General features: G+C 32.2%; 1 protein-coding gene across 1 annotated transcript; it reads right to left on the minus strand.

Moving 5' to 3' along the window:
- Positions 1–7,398: 7,398 nt before the first annotated feature.
- On the minus strand, positions 7,399–17,926 carry LOC134268778 (uncharacterized). The gene is made up of 4 exons (XM_062751024.1): positions 17,854–17,926; positions 17,418–17,515; positions 9,357–10,577; positions 7,399–7,998 (listed from the first exon to the last, which is right to left on the minus strand). The coding sequence occupies exons 1-4, from the start codon at positions 17,924–17,926 to the stop codon at positions 7,399–7,401; spliced, it is 1,992 nt and encodes a 663-aa protein (XP_062607008.1).
- Between the last annotated feature and the right edge of the window lie 6,797 nt (positions 17,927–24,723).

Consider the following 24,723-nt stretch of genomic DNA (forward strand, 5'->3'; position numbering starts at 1 on the left):
TTCTGCAGAATGTAAACAAGGTTAGTGCCTTGTTTTTGTTTACATGTAGAAAATATATTTATAACAAAATGAAATTCAGCAAATCACTAGAAACTTTATAATAGTATTTAAATTAACTTCTTTATTGAACTTATTTGCTTTAAACGAACACACATTTGTATATTAATCTATGTAAACAAAACATGACACGAACTCTGTTTACATAACCAAGGGTTGGAGCTCTAAATCTGTCTTGTATCTCAACAACTGAAGTTCAAATTTTTTATGATCATTAGAAAGACCCTAGTTAAACATTTTTTTTAGCTGAACTGTGTCTATGCCCCTTTAAAGCCCTGCATTTCATTTCCGGAAATATGCATAGCATTTCCGACATTTTTTTATTTCATTTCCGACATTTTATGTTTTCATTTCCGACATAATTTTCTTTTCATTTCCGGAATTTACCTGTGCGGCAATTCAATGTTTTCTAAGAAAAAGAAAACGGAATTTAAAAAGTATTAACATGTATACCAAAATATTAATAAAAAAAATGAAAAAAAAACATCTATACATAAATGCATACAAGAAGCACTAATTATTAGTCTAGGTAAAAGTGTTCAATGAGCATAAAACTTTTTCACTACATTCAATTTCCACTAAGAAGAAGGATATGGAGATAACGAACAGTATTCAATCTCAACGTCCATTAAACAATATACAAAATAAGAGCAGAGCAAACACGGATCAGGTGCCATGGAGGAGTGAGCATCCCCTGCCGACCGGTCACACCCGCCGTATGTTCGTTGTCATGATCAGGAAATAACGGAAAAAAATCCGTCTTCAATTCAGTGTATAAATAATGGACTAACAATTGGTATGAAAAACGTCAGTCTGCATATGACTCAATGATAAATTGTATTTGCTGACAAGGTCATTGTATCGACCATAGAATTTACGAAATGATGACTTTAAAGGAGACTGTTGATATTCTTGTTTCATCAACTTGCTTGTCAATAATTTACCTCGTTTAAAAAATTGTTCATACGTAGAGCACGCTCTTGCGTATCGAATCAACTGAGATATATATACTCCGTATGCAGGTGATGAAGGTATATTGCTGCATAAGTAAGGGAAGTTGACGATAGAAAACTTAAAGTCATCACAAATTAAATGTCAGTGACAGCCCCATACATGTTTATGTTCAAGTCACTGATAGATTTACAAAATATTGGATTTCAAAGATTCATTTATGATTTAATCCTTAAAATTTTTCATTATTCAAGTTATCAAATCTGTTAATATAGGTACTACATATGTATTTGAAAAATGTCGGAAATGAAAACAAAAAAATGTCGGAAATGAAAACCTAAAAATGTCGGAAATGAAAAGTTGATATCTACCAAAAATTCCGGAAATGAAATGCAGCCCTTTTAAGACTGGTCATACAGATGAGATCAGTCCTTTAGATGAGACCGTATTTAAACCAAAGTCCCGTGTTATAGTAGGCGCTAGAACGAAAAACATCCCTCACTGCTCAATATGCCTACATATACATTTATAGACATACATAAATAAATGCAATAACTAAATATGTCAAAATTTGTCTAGTTTATAATTAATAAATACATGATGACCTGTGATTTAAGAATAATTGATGGATATGAATGGACAGCTACAGTATACTGGCATTGTTATTCCTGTTAGTCACAAAAAAATTAGAAAAAATATTCAGTATATTGATTTGATTGTTGATTCACATACAGATGGCTCAATAAAGTGACCCTGCCCTTATTCACTGTCGTTAAAGTGAGCTTGTCATCATTTTTAAGACCCAAGGTGCTCAGTAGAGGGCCAAAGAGGCATGCAATTATATGCGTGTATATTTGTACTATCATAAAACATTCTGTCAATCAATTGAAGCATGTTGGATAAAAAGTACACAATATATATAAGTAAAATAAACATATAACAAGCAACAAATAGGATCACAAATATGTATACTAATAAGAATATAAATACGTGTATATTCAAACAAACAAGTAACATTTTGTAATACTTTGATCCCATCACTACTGGACGAAAAAGTGCTGAGAATCCCAAATTTTACTGATAAAGTTTGATAATTACTGATAATGTGCGGTTGTTGCTGATAAATACTGATATTTACTGTTATTATTACTGTTGTTGCTGATATTTTTTGTTGTTTCTGATAAATACTGATAAATACTGTTGAGGTACTGTCGTTGCTGAGAATTGCTGATAATTACTGTTGAGGTACTGTCGATGCTGAGATTTACTGATAATTACTGTGGTTATTGTTTTTAACCTGGTAATTGGTTTAAAATAAAACAGAGGGCTATAAAAACCTTCAATTATTACTTTCTTTTACTTGAATTATCATGGCAAAATTTTCATATTTTTTTAAATGTTCTGCTTGTGGCAAAATTACATGACTGTGTGTATGTATGCTGATCTCAATTTCTACATTACGTTAACTTTGTGAAAATTTTGACAATAATCAAATGAATTATTAATAGAATGAATATATAGAAATAGAATTAATAAAAAAAATAACGGCAGAAAAAAATGGAATTTTTTTTGCATAAGATCTTATTGAAAAATAAACTGTAAATAAAAAGAGAATTATTCTATCTTAAAAAAGATCCATCGCCGCCTTTCCCGACTCCAAGAAAATTATGTAGGGAGATCGGTGATCTTTTTTTCAATAATAAGAAAAAAGTTCTTAATGGATGGGAAAAAATCGGGATAAAAAAGTTTCCTGCAGGTTAGAAAAGTTGGATTTGTTCCGTTTTCACTAGGTCAACTGGTCGAGTTTGGACAACATTTTGTTTTTGAAGGCCTTTTTTTCTCGAAAACAATTATATTTATCTTGTTAAATGTTCAGTTTTCTGGTCTCTTTTTGTCGAAATATTTTAAAATTTGCTCGGAAATTAGAAATTTTATCCCTTTTAAAAAGTAACTAAGAGGTTAATACAGATTTGAATATGTTCAATCTGTGGGCACATATTTTAATTATTTATTTATTTATTTATTCATTTATTTTAATGTTATGTAGACGTTTGTAGATCGTCCAAGAATTAAACTCCTCCACATGTACATATGTACAAGTACACACTGTATGCATGTGCAACCGGCAAATGGGGTGAGCTGATTAAAAATTAGAGGTTAACAATCCCTAGTACAAAGGTACATGTGTTTAGTTTGTCTTAAAATTTAAATACAAAATCATTTTTTATTTAATCAGTTTTGAAATCTCATTAATTTTTTTTTTATTTGATTTTATGGAATGGGAAATAAGAACTGAAATGAGACTTAATTTAATATGTTACTATTAGTATATGATCAAATTAATCGATTTTAATTTTGCATGGTAAAAAGTTGAAAGGAAAACACCTTTAAATTGATTTCAATTGATCAGAAATCGGTGATCGACCTGTGATTTGGCTGTATTGTGTACATGTCCTCATCCCCGGGGTAGAACGGGGTACAACTTGTATATTCCATCCAAATTGTAGTGGTCAGCGTAACAATGGGCACTAATTACCTATTGTTCTTCGTCTGCGGCTACCGGTGTTTTCAATAAACAAACGAATAACACTGTACATGTACTCGCTACTTTGGAACAATCTTAAAGTTTATGGTCGCACGAAAAAAAAAAATTCCATAATATTGAATTTGATGACGAATAAAATTGATAGAAAAAATATTTAGAATAGAACACTTTGGTACTATAATGAAAAAAAGATATATGCATCTATACATGTACTTTGTACAGACTTATTTTCATTATTAGTTCAATTGTCAAAGATTTATCTTTTTCAGTATTTAATTTCATTTTTTAGTTTTACGCATATTTCTTCAATCAATCAATCATTTATTTGAATCTTTTTACCATTTTACTTTAGTATTCATAGACCACAAAAATATATAAAATGTATGTGATTGTATACATAACAGTAGGTCTAAAAGGCATGTGTGAATAAGAAACTAAACAAAAAAAAATTGTGGGTTGCTATAAATGCGAAGTAAGGGAATTTAGGCCGGGGAGTATATTTCGTTTATCAGATAAAAGAATATTCCGGGGGAGGTGGTCACATGTATTTTCAATTCTGAATCTCTGCTAACGATTGTTTGGAACCGGTAAATACGTAGACGAGGAATTGACTTCACTTTTTAATAAAAAAAAAAAGTGTGCAAAATATACAATCATATAGATATAAAGAGAAAGATTGTTTAGTGAAGCACTTTTTTGAATTAATATTAGCATGAATTGTTCCCAATTCAGATGCAGGGAAACTCCACTTCGCTTAATCCGAGAAAAAAACCTTAAATGTATGGCCATGGATTTTGAATGTAAGAAACATGACGTTGTGTATCGCACCCATGAATAAATGTTATAATTACTTCAGTTCTGATTTTTGTATGGTTCATTGCAATTGATTCTCTAAAATAATTTTATTCATGCATATAAAAAATTCGATAAGTATAATATCATAACTTGCATGACTTTTAAAACACACAACTAAAGAACAGACCTTGCCCTATCGGCTATCACTTAATTGTATTAACAGTATTTCACCCCCTCGTTTTTGTGCTACAATCAAGTAAAATCATGTAAATAAGCACCAAGTCTGTACTGTTCGTTTATACAAAGGTCTCGGAGAAAAATGGAATTAAAAAAAATTATATTAATCACTGCACAAAATTCTAATTTTACAAAAACACAAGCCGTAACGATATCCCTGTGGCAGAAATATGTGTACTAATAATTGACCCGATTCTAAAACGAAAGTAGAACTTTTACACGTGGTTGACATGTATGTTCAATAACAACAAGCACAAAGTTTGCATTAATGGAAAAAGTTTATTCAAGTAATGATTTATTTTATTTAATTTTTTAACTGACTGACCGCACATAACATGTTTAAGGAGTGGCGCATAATATTAGAAGCCATATGCCTATAGACTTAAAACTGTATACAATGAAAAAAGAATTAGCCTAAAGAAAGATGTATATTTCATTGACTGAAAATCACTCTGCATAAGATTTATGTCATGTAGTGTACAATCCTCAAGCCTTAACAAATAATTTAAAAGAGATTGAGAGAGAGAGAGAGAGCAAGAAAGCGACACGATATAAAATTCGCAGGGAGGACATCGGAGAACTAGAGCGCGCTGTCTACATAATATATAAAAAAATTAATTAAAGATGCTTCAATTTAATTATTTAACCCTGTCACATTCTTCTATAAAATAACAAAGTGTACGCTTCAAGACTAAATTTTATGAAAAATATTTAATACTGTCTTGTTAAAATGAGAGCTTAATTTAAAAGTAATTGGAAAAGGGGGGGGGGGTGTTTTCAACTTTATGTGCTCATGCATTTTCAGTTCTCCACACGGTAAAATAAATTTATATTTAAAACCATTGACTGTATTGAAGTATTAAAGAAACCGACAAAAAGCTTTTGATGACAGTACACATACATGTGAGAAAAAATATGAGATGAGATTTATTTTTTAACAAAAATTAAACTTTTTAAAAAAGTACTTTGGAAGAAAAACCACTGCAAATACAACAGAATAATTTTCCTAAGATAATGTCATCTACGTGTAAGGAGAAATTTAAAGAAAAAACATAAACATTTATGAAAGCTTATGTTAACATTATGGTCAAAAATTATTATAATGAAATTAATATACGAAAACTGAAAACAAATTAATAAAATGTGACTTTTTTTATTTAGAATAATTTATTTTGTAATTGACTGTAATGAATTTGTTAAAATACTTTAAAAAAAAAACAAATAATCATTTCTCAGGCTATTTTAATCCATTCCCAGGTTAAAAACAATGACCACAATAATTATTAGTAAATCTCAGCATTGACAGTACCTCAACAGTAATTATCAGCAATTCTCAGCAGCGACAGTACCTCAACAGTATTTATCAGTATTTATCAGACTCCACAGTAAAAGACGACAGTAATTATCAGTATTTATCAGCAACAACTAAAATTATCAGCAACAACAGTAATAATAACAGTAAATATCAGTAATTATCAGCAAGAACAGCACCGTATCAGTAATTATCAGACATTATCAGTAAAATTTGGGAATCTCAGCACTTTTTTCGTACAGTAGTGCCACTGGATATTAAGTGTACAATACAAAAGCAAAATGAAATGAACATATCAACACAAGCAACAAAGGTTGATCACAAATCTGTGTTTTAAAAATATGCAATCGTGAATGAACATATTCCCTTCTTGTTCGACACTTTCATACAAATTAAACTATGCAGCTACTCTAAAATAGATACAAGCAGTATAGGATACACATTCACTTAAAATGAACTCTCCAGCACTCTCTTTTCATATAAAATTAAGTAAAACAGGCAATTCTTTAATATTCTACACAATATATAACCAGCTCCTAATCTGTAGCTCCTTCATTACGGTTGATCATTGTTTCTATTTCTTGGACATTTGATTTTATAGTCTCTAAACAGTCTTTAATTTTAACAATATAATACTTTCATGTAAATTAATTGATTCTGATTTTATGCTATATATTTGTTAAAAGCACCATTATCTGATATATGATAAAGCCATTATCTCCAACGTAGCAATGGTAACATTGCTTGACTACAGGTGATATTCAATTAAATAGTGACTGAAGATAATTTATATGCATAAGGCCCACTCTCATTGAATTTTGTCTGAGACTTGGACGCCGAACTCATGTTTCTCTAAAAATGTTAAATAAATCTGTTCTTTATTTCGGTAAGCCTTATGATTAAGCTAATCCAATAAGGATATGAAGATAATGAATAGTATTCAATCTCAAAGTCCATTTAACAATATACAAAATAAGAGCAGAGCAAAACGGACCTCTAAAACATCAGAGGTGGAATCAGGTGCCATGGAGGAGTAAGCATCCTCTGCCGACCGGTCACACCGCAGTGTGCTCCTTGTAATGATTGGGAAATAGCGGAAAAATTCCGTCATCAATTCAGTGTATAAATAATGGACTCATAATAAGTATGAAAAACGTCAGTCAGCATTTGACAATGATAAATTGTATTTGCTGACAAGGTTATTGCAGCGACCATAAAATTTACGAAATGATGGCTTTAAACGAGACTGTTGATATTCTTGTATCATCAACCAAGGGTTTTTCACAAATGCAACTTTCGGGTGCATTGCAGATTTCAGACTTCTTCAATCACGTGTTCATTATTATTAATTCATTATTAACTAGTCCTGCAAACGTTCTATTAGTGAAGATTATAATTTCTAAACGGCCGCTTCCGGTCTTCAATTTCGTTTTAATGTCAACATTTGAGACTTCAATTCTTGAACATCTGACACAACTGTCTTCATCAGTTCGTGTTGATCCTAGACAAACTTTTCCATGATAGTTTTTATTGCATCTTCCCCTTCCTCTTTTAGAGCCAGTTTTTGAATGCCTTTAAGACTATCCAAGTACTTTTTTCTAGTGAAAGTTTCCAGTCTTTGGCAGACATCTGACATTGTTGACCAGGTATCGTCGAATTCTGTCTGAGGGATGGAGGCTGAACTCATGTGTGCAGCAAGTCTATTTCGTATTGACCTAATTCTCTCGATATCATCACCCACTCTCACCTCTCCTGCTGCAGGTTCTTCTCCCCACTTTCCTTTTGTTGGTTTAGGAATCTTTGAACAAATGTTTCTTATCAATTTGTATGTTAATGAAATATCAAATTCCTCATATCCTGATATTTTTGCCTTTTTCAATTGATCTTCTTGATTTGCATTTAGATTTAGACTCTTCAACTTTTTGTTTGATAATAAATCCACCTTGTTCTCAATATCAGATGCAGGAATTTCTGATTCTAGAATATCTCTGTATGCCTTATTTAACACATCATTTGTAGCCATACCAAGTTTTGCAAATCTAGACCGGCCTTCTAGGTTTTGTCCAGAGGCCACAGGAGTACTGGAATCACTCGACTCTCTCTGAAACAAAATAAACCATAGTAAAATTAATTAATCCAACTGAAACTAGAACAAGTAAGTGCAGAAAGTAGACAATTTTCTCTGTAACAATATCAGTATTAGTGACTCAAATGTAGTCAACTTAGCAAAAAACTTAATAACAAAGATCAAAATATATAACGAGTATTCCCTTGTATGAAACAAAGCTAAACTAAGAGTTAGTAGAGTTTGTAAAAGTATTTAATATTACATTGTGAGTTTCTCAAATGGCCATGTTGTAGGTCAAGTAGAGAAAATTAGGTTGAAAAAAGATTTGAATCTACCAGTAATTTAAAATATTATGGAGTTGATAACAATGGCAATAATCTGAAAGATGATGATCAAGGTGAAATGAAAAAAAATATTTGGGAAAGAAACACTAAGATTTTTTAAACCTTTGTAACTGAACCATCAGCCAGTGGACTGTAAATATTAAAATTTTGGAAAAGGATTGAAAACTCTTTATTTCCATGAAAACGGTTCATCTACTACATTTACATCAGGTAAGATTTGTTTTATTAATGCATTTCAATGACATGCTTAGGACTTCCCAGCAGTTTGACTTCAGAACAAGGAGGCCATGAATGTAAAAAGCAAAGTAAAAACTCCATTGCTTTTAACAATCATTCTGACAATTTTCCTAGCAAGATGTCCAGAGGAACATAAACATTTTAGAACGTAAATTAATTTTGATTGATCTGGACCCACCCTCTTGAACTTTGAACGCAAAAACCAACTACATTATTTGTCTTTTGTTCTGTTCATACAAATTATCTACCAAAATTGGGTCATTAGTTCTTGGAGAGAGGCTGAAAATGTACCAAATTCTACAATAATTCCTGGTTTGAAAGAAACCTTGGGTTTTGATCAAGATCAAGACACACCCTGAGATGAAATGAAGCTTATCATATTTCCACATTTAATTTAACATTTTTTCCGTGAATAACCAAATAAACTAAGTTCGAATCATGAATCATAACACGATAAACCTTCGAGTCCGCTTATGCTTCTCTTTAAAAGATATAGTTACAGTAATTAAAATTAGAAACATTTTTATTTCTCAAAGTGATGTTAAACTTAACCAAATGACCTTGCATAAAGATCAGAGACATACTTATAGAAATCTGTGTAAACTATAAACCTCAAATGATTCTCAATTTCATATATTTTTTGTTCATTGGTCCTTTATATGGTCAATCAGATGTCATAAACAATGTATGTGCAAGTGGACACCATCTATATTAACAGATAGTCCCACAGACAGATAGAGAGACAATATAAATCCTATATTTCCCTTCAACATTCATTTGCCATGAGATACAAAGATTATCAATTATTACCTTTTCCCAGAATCCTAGAGTGGTCTGTATATTTATCACATGTTTCTCTCGAAGTTGACACTTGCACTGTGTTTCTTTTGCCTTGATCTTGGAGAGCTCACTTGAAAGGGTGAAAGATGAATCTTTCTCATTACAAATAATATTTTGACATTTGTATCCTCTGATGAATATCTTTGTGCCAATAAATGTTTCTGTCAATTTTTCTATTGCTTTATCAATGGAGGCTCCAATTTCATTTGATACTTCTTTGTCTACAGTCAATGGTTTGATCCTGAACACTTGCAATTGGATATCATCATTGCATATGCCAACAACAACAGTGTGTTCTTTGTGATCAAATACTGCCGCTGTTTGATAAAGACACTGACTTCCTTCATTGTCTTCATCTTTTGTGACACTCCATTTTAGAAAACTTATGCAGTATGCTACTAGTCTGTAGAACACAAACATGGCAAAGGAATTGAATCGATAGCACAAAATGGATGAGCATTCCCATTTATCTTCAAAAAAGTCAGCTTTAAACTGCTTTTTGTTCATACATGGGACATACCATGACATGCCACCTTCTGATACAGCCTCAAATGCATTCAAAGGTACCAGCATTTGAAGTTTCTCCATGTATGGCATGATTTCACTTTTATGTTTCGAGTAAGAGGGTTCATCTTTCCACAGTGCATTTATCACTTTATCTTTAAGTTCCCCCGTTTTGTTGAAGGATTTCCACACTTTTATTAATTTTCTTTTACAATCTTTATTGATGTGGTTTTCATCAGCAATTATCTTGCTGAAAGCATTAGCAAGCCACTGAATGTCCAGTATAACATGTTCCCTCAATTCTGCTTCTCCAAAATTCAAAAGAAGACCATTGTCATGGAAACATTTTAAAAATTTGGACATTTCCTCGTCACTTTTGATTTGGTATTCATCGGGAACAGATGCGTTGAGCTTCCAGATTTCACTCAGGGACAACACCTTCCAGGCTCCTTCATACAATAACTGCTCCATTAAAGCCCATGAAGAAGGCAATTCAATTTTTGTAGTATTCTCATCCATAAATAATTCCACTATAGAGTTTTTCATTGACTCTAGAATTGCCTTAGTGTTATCATTAAGTTCCTTTAGACCCACTGCATATTCCCGATCATTCAGAGACTCACTTAACCAATCTCTGTCCTCGTCTGGTACAGCATTCCAGAACTCCCCAAAGAACCTCTCTATTTCCTGAAGAAGTAAATAAAGCATGTATATTAAAATATTAACTCATAATTGTAAACTGAACCCTAAATTATGATAATGTGTCGATGTTTGAAAATGTGCAGTTACAGGTATTTCAGTATTAAGATAGCCCGATCCTCAGGTTTATAAAATAAGCAGTCAAGTTACGCAGTTATGATAAGGCTGTCCTAAGGCTTAAAATGCCTTGAAAATATGCATTTTATTCCGAGCTAGATTTTAATTTTATTATGTAATGTTTGCAGACAACTTGAGATGACAGTTTAATCCTGTTTTATTTTAAAGTATTTCTGTGACGTCACTTGACTGTGTTGATCACGTGACGGAGATTTGTGATATTCCTAATTGTTGCACAAAAATCGCTTCAGCACAAGTGCAAAAGAAAAATATTGTGCAAAGTTTGTTACATAGATCAATTCATCGTGACCTCTAGTACATAGAAAGTGCTGGGGCAAGATTAATTTTTACTCATTAAGAAAATATTCTACGAGAAATTCAACTTACCAACATAAGAAGGGGAATTTTCCACTCTTTATCGCGTTTTATACAAAAATGGATAAACTACATACAATCCCCCCAGCAATATTCAGTTCGAGGACATACCTCTCCTGTAGATTCACACAGAATATCTTTAATTTGTCCTTGTTTATCAATTGTGCCAGTCCAATATAAACATGATTCATAAATTTTAACTCTGTCTTCGGACGTGTAAGGGGAGCGTTTCACACATAATTTTTTGGTATTGTTTGAATATGTGCATATCAGGCAAGCAAAAGGAATTGGGATATTTAAATCTCAAATGTTCAACATCATAACAGCACACTCGAGCTTAAATACAATCCTAATTAATAAAATAAATCTACGTGCCATGTAAAATGTATGACACTTTGCCTGTCATGCCTGCTCAAGTATGCAGTGACTTGACGTCATTTAAGCATTGAATTCATATTTTAGGATGTCTTCGGTCCTATAACACACCTGGCCGTGCCGACAAATTGAATACAGAGCTAATGCACGGTATGATTATTTGTCGGCCAACCAGGTGTGTTATAGGACCGAAGACATCCTAAAATATGAATTCAATGCTTATATTTACATCTCTAATTTTCCTTTATCATAATTGTTTATTTCGTTCATGTTTAATGTGAATTTAGCGCCCTTCAGTATTGGTGTGCTTAATAAATGTAATAGCCGTTCGTGACTTTGGAAAGTCGTTTGTGACTTTGGAAAGTTAAATAACGCAAATAAACATTGCGAGGAAAAAAATTACAAATCAAATTTTAATGCACATTTGTTGTGATTTTATGTTAATTTTAAAAGGGTAGTTTTTAAATGAAATTGAGTCAAAACAATATACATTTTGTTGTTCTTAAATATTGAAAATGCATGTAGTTCCTACTGTGTATTCTAACGCGCGGTGACAAGGTTTTGTGTGTGTTATAGAAATTTGAACGTCGTGGATTTCTAATGGATTTCATAAAGAAAATTACACTGAATGTTAATATATTCTATTATGACGTCATATCTATGTAGTTCAGAGAAGTAACTACGGTTTGAACAGTTTGAAATTTTACGGGCAGCCTTATCTTAACTGCATATAAAAAAATACTCATAAAAGTACTTCTGAATCCACAAAGTTATGTGCATTTATCCACAGTATTTCTTAAAAGTTAAAAATTAAAGTTAATCAGATTCAATAGGGAAAATTGACAAATCTCCAATGTTTTTGAAGAAAAAGGGAATTGGAATATCGGCAATGCATTTTCTAATTGCAAATTATTAAACAAATATATTTTTTAGGTTAAAAAATGATAGGTATCCAGGCATTCAGAGAAACTGTCATAAGTTTTATACTTTTTAGGTATATTTTGTCTTCCAATTCCGTCATATATTCTATAATACATAGTGTAAAGGCTTTTGCTATCATTGCAAGACACTACAATCATTTCTTATTTCATATCATGCTGATAAGCATTGGTATCAAAGGCTAGATTCAAGAAAATCCCATTCTCTAAAACAGTATTAATTTTTTTTCCATTTATAGGGTACAATTGTCAACTTTTATAAGACTTTTTCTAAGACTTCCAAAACCCTTTAATCTTATAAAGTTGAACTAGAACTGTCCAATAGGGACAAATACCCCCCGCTGGGTTTTTCAGAGAAGGTGCCAATTCAAAAATACTTTATGGATCTAGAGGTGTTCACAATTTACTTACAAAAATTTGCAGTGAAATATAATTGTTCATCATGTTTCTTAATGAATGAAACAAAGGTGCAACCAAAAGAAACATCAATACTAATACATTGTAATTCAATTGTAACATTTTTTTTTTATTTTTTTTTTATTCAATTTTTTTTTTATTTCTGCATTAAAAAAATATATTGCAATTATGTGTTATGTCACTCTGCAAACTGATTGTTTAAAAAAAAATCATATTATACAAAATCAAATTAATCTTGATAACTTTATATCAAATTCATTTGAAAATAAAGAGCTGGTCATCCAGTAATGAAGTGCTTGACAGACAATAAATTACAATTAAGAGAATAAGGGAAGAGAGATCTTTAATTCTTGTGCCTGATTCCCAGGAGATTACACATGGTTGATAATAAGATGCCTTAATGTTCAACTTCCCACACCAAACTCATTACCACGGTAATTTATCTTTAACTGGATGCATGTCCAGTCATTATTCCCAAGAGATAAATAAAACTAGTGCTAATTGTAACGGGGACCGTTAACGATGTTACCCAAACGCTCTTCAAATTGCTTTTTGTTCCTAATTCCTGTAAGACATTTTTAGAAATATGATCAGTATCGAAGGATTTCATCAAAGAATTATAAAGGCTACAATGCTATCAACTGTATGTCATTTAACGCATTGTACGCGCACGCACGTGTATGCACATTCAAGATGATTATGGCATGTTGTCTAAACCAATAACATAACTTCATATCCTGAGAATCAATAACAAATCAAATAAATATAAATGTTACCGTTCTTTAGATAAATTGGTCATTTTGCGTCTTTCGCGCACGCAAATGCATGCATGCATGTTCGTGCATTAATTTTGATAATACCATAAAGAAGGAATCCATTATAGCTATTCATATTCTAAATTTTATCCCGTTTCGTTGAAAACTAGGAAAGTTATAGACATTTAAAGTTTCAGCAAATCAGATTGCAGCACACAAGCATGCGCATGCTTTTCATGATTATTCTTATATATCATGCTGTAGATCTTTATAATTTATAACCATGTTCAAAATTTTGGATTTTGTCGAAAAACAAGAAAGATATTGAGACTTTAGTTTCAGCCAATCAGAGCGAAGCGCACGTGCATGCGCGTGAGATCTTGCCATTTTGACCATGTCTTCTTGTTTAAGCTTCTAATATATCCTTATATTATGAGTTTCAAAGCATTTCATAAAGAAATTAAATAGTTACGTCTATATCAATTATACTGGACATTTCTCATGTTGCACGTGCGCGCTCTTGCAAGCACACGTGCATGCAAATGCTTTCATGATAATTCTTATATATCAGGCTGTAGACCTCCGTAATGTATGACTATGTTTGAAATTTCAAAGGATTTTATAAAAAAACAAGAAAGACTTTAGTTTCAGCCAATCAGAGTAGAGCGCACGTGCATGCGCGTGAGATCTTGCTATTTTGACCATGTCATCTTGTTTGTGCTACTTATATATCCTTATATTATGAGTTTGAAAGCATTTCATCAAAAATTGAAAAAGTTACGGCTATATTCATTATATTGGTCATTTCACGTGTTGCACGTGCGCGCTCTTGCAAGCACGTGCGCGCAAAATGACCTTCGTTCAGCAAATCTACATAACATGTCTACTGACCCAAAAAACATGTCACCTTAGTCGGATGTGTAGTTTACGATTTCATTCGCGGACAAAAAAGTGCCCAGGAAGAAGAAAAATTAAGAAACAGAGTAAAAACAATATGTTCCCAAACTTCGTTTGGGGAACATAATTACATTATCTTCTGTGCAATGTAAAAACTGTTTTTAACACTGGATGATGTTTCTTTTTTTTTAAAGTTTATATGAGTAGTTTTAAGCTGTAGTATTTTTGTAAAGATATTCTAGATTCTATGTCTCAAACCTTATACATGAGCCCAAAATGAAGAAGTCAATTAAAATAGAAAACAAAACCTGTAAAATGCAAAAAATGAACAAAAAGAGTTGAAAATTCCAGGTGCACACCATCATATGGTGAATAATAATCGTACAAATTTTCAGATTAATCCTTGCAATAGTTTATGAGAAACGGTCCGGACAAAACCACAAAATAACAAGAGGCCCAAGGGCCTTGAATCGCTCTTCTGATAAATTAGTACAACCTATAACTTGTATTTGAAGCCTCTAACCCTAAGTATCCTAAGACCAAAGTTGCACCACCTGACAAAGTTTGATGATTCTTAGCCAATAAGGACTACTTCTTGGTCTCTACATTCTTGGAATACCCAAAATGCATCAACTGACACAATTTCATTATTCTAAGCCAATAAATACCTAAGGTACTTAAATATAGCCATAAAATGTCGAAAGTAGGTCACCGTGACCTACTTTTTGGTTGACATTCTCCGAAAACCCAAGATGCATCAACTGACAAAGTTTGATGATTCTAAGCCAGTAAGTACCAGAGATACTTAAATATAGCCAAAAAATGTCGAAAGTAGGTCACCATGACCTACATTTTTGTTGACATTTTTCAGAGTCCAAAGATGCATCTGCTGACTAAGTTTGATGATTCTAAGCCAATAAATACCTGAGATATTCAAAAGAAGGTCATTGTGACCTACTTTTTGGTCGACATTCTCCGAAAACCCAAGATGCATCAAAAAGTTTGATGATTCTAAGCCAATAAGTACCGGAGATACTTAAATATAGCCATAAATTATCGAAAGTAGGTCACCGTGACCTAATTCTTGGTTGTCGCTCTCCGAAAACCCAAGATGCATCAACTCACAAAGTTTGATGATTCTAAGCCAATAAGTACCGGAGATACTTAAATATAGCCATAAAATATCGAAAGTAGGTCACCGTGACCTAATTCTTGGTCGTCACTCTCCCAAAAAACCCAAGATGCATCAACTCACAAAGTTTGATGATTCTAAGCCAATAAGTACCGGAGATACTTAAATATAGCCATAAAATGTCGAAAGTAGGTCACCGTGACCTAATTTTTGGTCGTCACTCTCCAAATACCCAAGATGCATCAACTCACAAAGTTTAATGATTCTAAGCCAATAAATACCTAAGATACTTAAATATAGCCATAAAATGTCGAAAGTAGGTCACCGTGACCTACATTTTGGTCGACATTTTTCAGAGTCCCAAGATGCATCTCCTGACCAAGTTTGATGATTTTAGGTATGAAGGTAATCAAAATATGCCTCTTAAACAATTTGAAAACATTGCCTGTCAAATTCTAAAAGTAGGTCACAGTGACCTACTTTTTCTTAAATATGTTTTAAGGTCCCAAGATGCAGCAACTTACAAGATTTGATGATTCTAAACCTCTCAGTGCCTGAAATAATGGGATTAAATGTTTCAAAAAGGTAAAGTCATAAAGTTCAAAAAGTAGGTCACGGTGACCTACTTTTAAGTTGACGTTGTTCAAGGACCCAAGATGCATCAACTGACTAAGTTTCATGATCATAGGCCTTAAAGTGTCCAAAATATGCCTTCAAATCAATTTGAAAACAAATGCCCACAAAATTAAAAAAGTAGGTCACCGTGACCTACTTTTGTGTTAACATGATGTGAAGTCCTAAGATGCATCAACTTACAAGATTTGATGATCCTAATCCTTATAGTAAGCAAAATATAAACATTTTTATTAATTGTAAATTTAGGTCAACTTTAAAGTGACCTTGAGACCACGCCCTTTGCCCCAGGGTCATGCCTTGAACAATTTTTAATCTTCAACATATCCTGATCCTTGTATGTAAGTTTGGTGAAAATCTGCCTGGCGGTTCTGGAGAAGATTTTTTAGCAACTAGTACTTTTGGTTTTGTTTTCCTGATTATCTCCCCTTGTTTTAGGGTCCTAACCCTTATTTTAGTATAAATGGTAGCCCTTGGGCCAAGGATACCCTGTAGCAAATTTGGTACTGATTGGCCAAAGAGTTCTTTAGTTATGGCCCATATTCTAAAAAGTTAACACACACCGCACAAATGGCCATAGCATTAGCTCTTTGATCCTTTGGCTCAGAAGAGCTAAAAATGAAAAAAACACCTGTAAAATTCAAAATAATAATCGAATCAAGATGAAAATATCAGGTGCACAACTTCATATGGTGAATAATATTTGTACAAATTTTCAGACAAATCCTTCCAATAGTTTCTGAGTAATGGTCCGGACAAAATCTCGTCTACAGACAGACAGACAGACGGACAGACGGACATGGTGATTCCAATATACCCCCCTAAACTTCGTTTGCGGGGGGTATAATAAAATAAAAATTCTTGCATGAAAAGTTTCATGTTGATGTATTTAAAATTAAATATTAATTTTTGGAGTTATCCTTCCTGGCTCAGAATCGGATATCCTAAAATGTGGTGCACAGTTCAAACTGACGTCAATTGCACCATGTAAATCTGGTATCCATTGTTGATAACAATTTATATGACACTCTGGATGTAATACAAAATACATGATTGTGTAATACGATTAACTGTCAATTAATTATTGGTTCTTTTGTATTTCTGAATTTTAACTGTAATTGTGCATTATCAAATAGGTTGGTATCAGTTATTTTTTGTGATTCACATTTCAATTAGCCTGAATACTTACAGCTGTAGATTTTTTCTCTGTGTGTGTGGCAACAAGAAACAGTGGTGCTTTTTTGCCTCCAAATGTCTTGATTGAGGTAATCCAAAACTTCAGGTAGTCTGAAAGAAACAAGAGTATGTAAGTCTAAAGGAACAACAAAGCATCCTAATAAAAACCAAACAGGTTGGAGTCTCTGGAAAGTGTGTAGCTCTACTGCTTTGTATTTAAACATGAAAAAGTAAAAGAATTTCAATCTATAGTTTTGTTTTTGGTTTTACAATTGTCCAGCAGAATTATATGATTTCATATTTTGAAAACCTTTTAATAGTTATTAAATAAAATATGAACTCTGAAATGTGCAATATTTAAATTCTGATTTTTTTTTTTTACATATCTTCTTCCTTCTGCTTTTCATGAAAACTGATTTTGTAGAAACATGTATTACAGTGTTGTGTACTTGTTAAGGCAAACAGCATATAAAGAGAAGTTAAGTCAATTTCAATGGCAACACCCTCTGAAAACTGATTCATCATTCCTGGCTACTGACTGAAAATTTATTTGTCACATCCACAGAAATGAACAGATTCCCACCACAACTAACAAGCCCATGGGAGATCAATATCCCCAACGAAATAACTCCATCTGATTATTGAACTCCATTAGTACGAACTGATTAATTTTAATATAAGAAAAAACAAATTTCACTAGTTGTTACTTCAAAAAAAAACCAAAGCTGTTAATAACTAGATGTATGTCCATAGGACATGAATGCCCCGCCGAGGGTATATTAGAGTCCCTGAAATGTTCTACTTTCTCATTTTTCCGTTCGTTCAGCGTTCATTCACTGTTCGTTCAGGGTGCGTTCACTGTTCGCTCTTCGTACACAGTATTGCGTTCACCGTGCGCTTGCGTTCACCATTCATAAAACGTTCACAATTCGCTCTTCGTTCCGTTTTATTTTGCGTTCACCGTTCACTTATCGTTCAGTCTTCATTGTCATTCGGAACTCCGAAGTGAAAGGACTTATCTTTTTTTAATTGAATAACTTTGATATCGTACTTGAAGAATAATTATTTCATTGTAAAAATTATCTATGATAGTAATATTTCTATTATTATAACCAAGCTGTTGCTTATTTCATGAAATTTCCCTGTAAAATAATACATTAAGTACCTTCATGTATGTAGAAAGATGCTAAAATATTAATTTTCAAAAATGGCAATGTACAAATGCTTCACGCACGGCATTAATTTGTTGTAATTTTAATGACGACAAATCATTTATGGATGTATAATAATTAATCCAAGTCTTTTACAAGAAAAGAATACACAAAAAAATATTTCTACAATAACCCGTATTTTTAAACTACACGTAGGTCTGATAATAATGAACAGTACTGCAAATATTCAGTTTATTAAATATCTTTAGAGTAGTGTTGGCAACGAGTACCCGGTTAACTGGTTAACCGTCGAACGTTGCGAGTATCGGTTAGTAAAACTGCTATTCGGTTACTCGGATAAAATAAATTCTACATAGTAAAGGCATAGAAAATGAATGTTTTACAATTTATAAATGTATACTAACTTACACATTTCCCTAATTTTAGGTACCGTTAGATTTGATTTATTGCATGGTTATAGTAAATTAAATTGTTTTGACTAGTTTTCACAGTTTATATAATTAATAGCTTTGATTGCCTGGGGTATACAAATTTTGAAGGCCTGAGTTATAATTACCTCATTTGATAATTTAACGAGATGCCGCCGCAGACAAATAAGGTTGGGGTTGTAACAAAAGAACAGCTGATTCAAAATCTGTTAAATCACCTAAGCTTAATTTATTCGAAAACCAGCGATTTACTGGACACTCCACATATTAATTATTAATTATGGAGTATTTTAATAATTATTCTCCTTGATTGCGACATATTTCGGGGGCTGAAAAAAAAGTAAAAAATGGTGATTGACGGTGACGTATTTATTTGTCTTTGTGTGTCGAATTCCCTATTAATTTTCTTTATTTTAAAATCGAAAATCTTTGACGATATCGTATGTGTGAGTTGTAAGTATATTATCCCTATACAGTATATTTGCGCATTACTACTACCGATAAGTATAGAATAAGATAAATAATAGATATCGATACTTTCACCAAAAATCATCCGAGTAAACGGGTACTCGATCGGAAGATGAAGCGAGTACCCGGTTACTAAAAATCGTCCGATTTGCCAACACTACTTTAGAGCTTATAAAAATTGATAGTGTGATTTTAAATTTTAGAAAAGACCAACTGATTAAAATAGTCTATTATTAGAGAAGGTACCTAAACATATGTTTAAATATATGTTTGCCATTCATTATAATTAAGACAACCCCCCCTCCCCGGTGCCTTTTCTCTCGAAATAAAATTCTTAGTGAGTGTTTTCAGTATATTTTAATTAATATTTAATGTGCATTGGAACACAAGAAAATCAGTCTTAAAACCAACATCAAACAGTCATTTAACAATAGTATTTTAGAATACACTTGTGCTGACAGTAGTACTTTAAATTGGCAGGGAATATGTTTCAAATTCAATTTAAAACTTAATCCTTCCAAGTATATATTCCCATTCTTTATTTTTTTCTGCAGGAATGCAAAAATCAGATCTAGAAATGATAGGGAAAAATATTAAAACTCCTTGGAAATATCAAGTGACTCTTTGCCTTCGGCATGTTCGGTGAAACGCGATTTTCACGATTTTCACATCTCCACTGTGTCGAATGATTTTGATTGACAGGACAAGCACTCTACTAGCACGTGGACTTCCTGTGAACCTTGTGAACTTGATGATGGAAAATAAAAGCCAATGATTACTGTTAAATGGATCTGTTAATCAAAAAAAAATTGATTACCTTTACTGCTTGCATTATTTAGGAAAAATAATAAGAATTTTTATTTGATACAACAGATATCTGAGATTTGAGTGGGTATCTCTTTCTCTCTCTCTCTTTCTTTCTTTACATTTCTCTGTTCAATAAAAACTATGACAGCACATTACTTATTTAGTTTTGAAAATTTAATTTATTACAAATAATTTGAATGCCTCTTTCCATCATCTAATGACAGAGTATAATCACGGCCGGGAAATGTTTTCAGATACATATAGAATTTAGCTAAGATAATCGTCATGAAAGAATACAAAAAACACACAAATATAGAATATTTTGCATTAGAATTTAAAACAAATGAGAGTTTTTATGCAATACGTCAACAGACAATTGAGAATTAAAAAAGAAATCCGTTATTTTACTCAGAAGCGCCTTGGCACGGAAATACATGTATGGTTGTTTCAACCGCGTACAATGTAATTAATCCATTCTATAAGTAGTAATTTTATCTTCAGACGTCCACACTATTTTATTAGTGAAAAGAATAAGCATATTTACTATATAAATAGATTAATTTTATAATTAACCTACACACGTTAGGTAACAAATACACATGTTTTACGGCAATTAAAATTGTGTTATAACAATATCGATTTAAAACATAGGTACATATAGGTACATACAAAAAATTTAATTAATTAATTTCTTCATTATTTTTATTGTTTATTTATATTAAACCACCTAGAATTAGAATAATAGAATAATAAAATAATCTCAATGCAAGGAAAAGATCAGAGGCATTTTGAATAAATTGTTCATCTTACGTTCACCGTTCAATTTGCGCTCACAATCGCGCTCCGTTTGCGTTCTACGTCCACTCACCGTTCACCAAGTTGCGTTCAGCATTCGCACATCCTTCACTCATCATTCTCTCTGCGTCATTCACCGTTCTTTCAGCGTTTCTTCATCATTCAGGTTGGAAAGTTCAGTGCTCCAAGTCACACTTACTTTAAGGTTGCTAAATGGCGACCTAAAACTTTTTTTGGTCGCCAATTCAGAATTTCTGGTCGCCATGAACAAATTTTTCACTCGCCATGATGAAAACATGTGAATAACACAATTAAAACAATGAACTAACATCCATATGTGTTCTGTTTTTATCAAATCAAAGATAATTGATTACTGTGACTGGAAATCATTTGCTAGTTGAAGGATATACTTTTATTAAATACAACCACCCTTTGTATGGTACACAGAACACACGTAATCTGATCCTAGAATTAAAGTTTAATCAAAAGAAAATAAAACTTTGACAGTTGTTAAGACAGTACTTTGCCAATTGTTTATATTGTTTACCTGTTTTTTTTTTACTACTAAGTTATTACCCATAGCGCAGTCGTAATCAATGCCGCCAAAACACTTAAAGGTCCAAATATATGTCTATGATGTATGTTGTAAACAATGGTTAAAGAGAAGGAATTGCAATATTCATTTAATTTTAAACCTCGTTGTTTTCTTTATTTACCTGTTCAAATATCGCCAAAAATAACGTCATCAATAAAGTTACTTCCCCTTTTTGTTACGTCATTAGAGACACTCGACAAAATCTAGTTACATAAGTATAGTAAAAAGTGCTCTTGATTATCTTAAATCATGACAAATTAATTATTCTTCTTCGACCGATTCTGTTTTGTCCAAAGCCGGTAAGGGTGAAAGTGGAAATATTAAAATAACACAAATGACAAGGGATCATCGCAGAAGCTAACAAATATATACTTGTCAAAATTTCTAAGTCCCCACTTTTATTATTTTAAGTATTTAAAAACCTTAAAATCAATTGACAAGTTGCCTACAATTTTGCCTTTATTTTTCAATGCTTACCTTTTACGGCCAAAAAATTTGAAATCGAATATGTAATTACTTGACCGTGACCGATTTTGTTAAAAAGCATGAAGTGCGAGTTTCATATAATTTCGGGTGTATCTTTTATTTTTTTAAATTTCCATGTGTTCTCCATCTTTAGTTGTTCACGAAAAACAGAAAAACTGGATTAAAATGCCATGTATGTCCGTACAACAATGTGCAAGTGAAGTTGATAAGGCCCAAGCTGGTGATAGTAGAGGAGAGTTGTATTTCCTTCCCCTGTATTTGTTTATTTTACCTAAAACCTTTAAGAATATCGTCAGAAAGCTGAACAAAGCTTACTTGAATTCCTTACAATCCTTTAAATCGCTAAAATTTCAACAAATACCACAAAACAATCCTAGTGTTTATCCGGAAAATTCACTAAAACCCGAACCGGAAGTGCCCATGGTCAAGGCATATACACCAACTGCAACGACACATCAACAGGGCTACTGCATAAGAATTACTCAATATTGTGGAAAGAACCTAACTGCGCGTGAAATTGCTCTGCACTAATTAAAAATTAATTTAGGTCTCCTTAAATTTAAAATTTAGAAGAAAGAAACTGGAAGAGTGGCAAATGTGTGTAAGGAGGCCTGATGTACTATTGGCTTAATATTGTCGATTAAAACAATTTCGGTAAGTTTTACGTTATCGATATATCAACCCTATAGAACATGAATGGGACAAGATGGACCGGAAAGTGAGAAGTTTTCCAGCAGCAGAATCTAGCGTAACTATAGTGGATGACCTCGCAATGCATGTAATAACTTCCATAAAGATTTTTCTTGAATAGTATGAACTGTTTGATAAGCAGTTGTCTTGCTCTTAATTCGTATTAAAGAAGGATAAATCCAGTATTGAACGTTGCGAATTTTGAATTCTAGGGTGCCCTAACGTTTCTGCATTTTGTGTTAAAGCCTATCAATAGAATTAGATTAAGTAAAAAAAATTGCTTTGCTTCTTTTTATCATGTATACTTATTAATTTATATTGTCTAAATGATTTAATATAAAAGCCGTGTGAACCAAAAACTTACCTGGGGACTTAGAAATTTTGTTTGTATACATACATGCAATTTGTATTTAATGCCTTTTACTGAGTGTGCTCAATATTTCCGCAAAAATTATTTAACTGCAGAAAATTTATTTTATGTGTTGTCTCTTATTCATCATATAGGACCAGGACTTTTACATTGTGAAAAGTATAGATTCATAAGAATTCTTTTTTTTACATTGCATAGCCCTTTGAACCAGGCACACAGGGGGATGTTTTTTATGTTAAGTATACTATAATGAACATTGAACGGAAGAACAGAAATTACGTCATCGTCAGATATACATCATCCGTCGGAATCCGAAGTTTTAGCTATCACAGGTTTGATGCATGTGCCTCGGTTGTTTCGTACCCCAGTCCCCAGCGGTTTTTTTTTTTGTTTTAGGTGGCTCATTACATCCACAGTTTGGTTTCAGATTTCAATACATCACCACTTATAATGTAGATGTCAAATATCCAGATGGGGGTATTGATATCATAAATATTTTTTATAGAATTTTTTGTTTTATTTTAGTGAAATGTTTTATTTCAGGTTTATTATTCAACAGAATTTCTTCAGTAACTCTCAGTGTCAAATGATGGGCATATTCTTAAGACAAGTACACAAAGTGAAAATACCTCATAATACCTGATAATAATTTTATTAGAAAAAATAATTTTCTCCTAAAAAACAATTAATGTCATGTCTCTTTAATTTATGCATAACACGTTTAAAAGTGTGTTCTGAAGAGACAAGGAATGTATTTCAATGAATTACATGTGTCAAATTGAATGAAGAATGTTTAAACGAAATGAAAAATCCAATTTAAAAAATATTTGGTAAAAAAAGTCCACTTTCAAGAGTTATCTTTCCTAATTAGCCAAGACTCAAAACACCATGGAACGTTTGACATTACATCTAAAATTCATATTTAATTTAAAGCTTTAAATTGCCAGAGCATACATTTAAATCAATAAAACAAATATATAAATTAACACCAACACAGTAAATAGTGCAATTAAATAAAGTTTTAATTTCAACAAGGTTGTAGATTTTAACTCGAATTTCTTCCATACATAAATGTCAGTGATTGATAGAGCTCACTGCATGCATGGCTATGAAATTGACATTACTTGTTTGGCGAAGATTTGACTGTTGCTTTCCTTTGTTTCTGCCTAAAAGCAATTCTTCTTGGTTTATGCATAATGAATCCGTTACTTTGTTTTCACTGTTTACAACACCGCATGTTTCATCTATTTTTAAAGCGTTTTAAAGGTCAGGGTCATATTATAGAGGTTCCTACACTAACCGTTCCCTGAGCAAACCGGCCGACACAATGGAGGTCTATTTTTTTGTGTAGTACGTCATCAAAAAGTGGTGTAATGAGCCTCCTTAAAATAATATTTTTCTATGATATATTCATAATATAAAGTATTACAACCAAAAAATCAAAAATTTAAGGGAAAGAAGGCTAGTTTAAGCCTTTTATAAATTCATACCCTCAGATACAAAAACAG

This window comes from Saccostrea cucullata, unplaced genomic scaffold, assembly GCF_032062105.1.
Source record: "Saccostrea cucullata isolate Sc308-1 unplaced genomic scaffold, CSIRO_AGI_Scuc_v1 ctg8727, whole genome shotgun sequence".
NCBI classification, from domain to species: domain Eukaryota; kingdom Metazoa; phylum Mollusca; class Bivalvia; order Ostreida; family Ostreidae; genus Saccostrea; species Saccostrea cuccullata.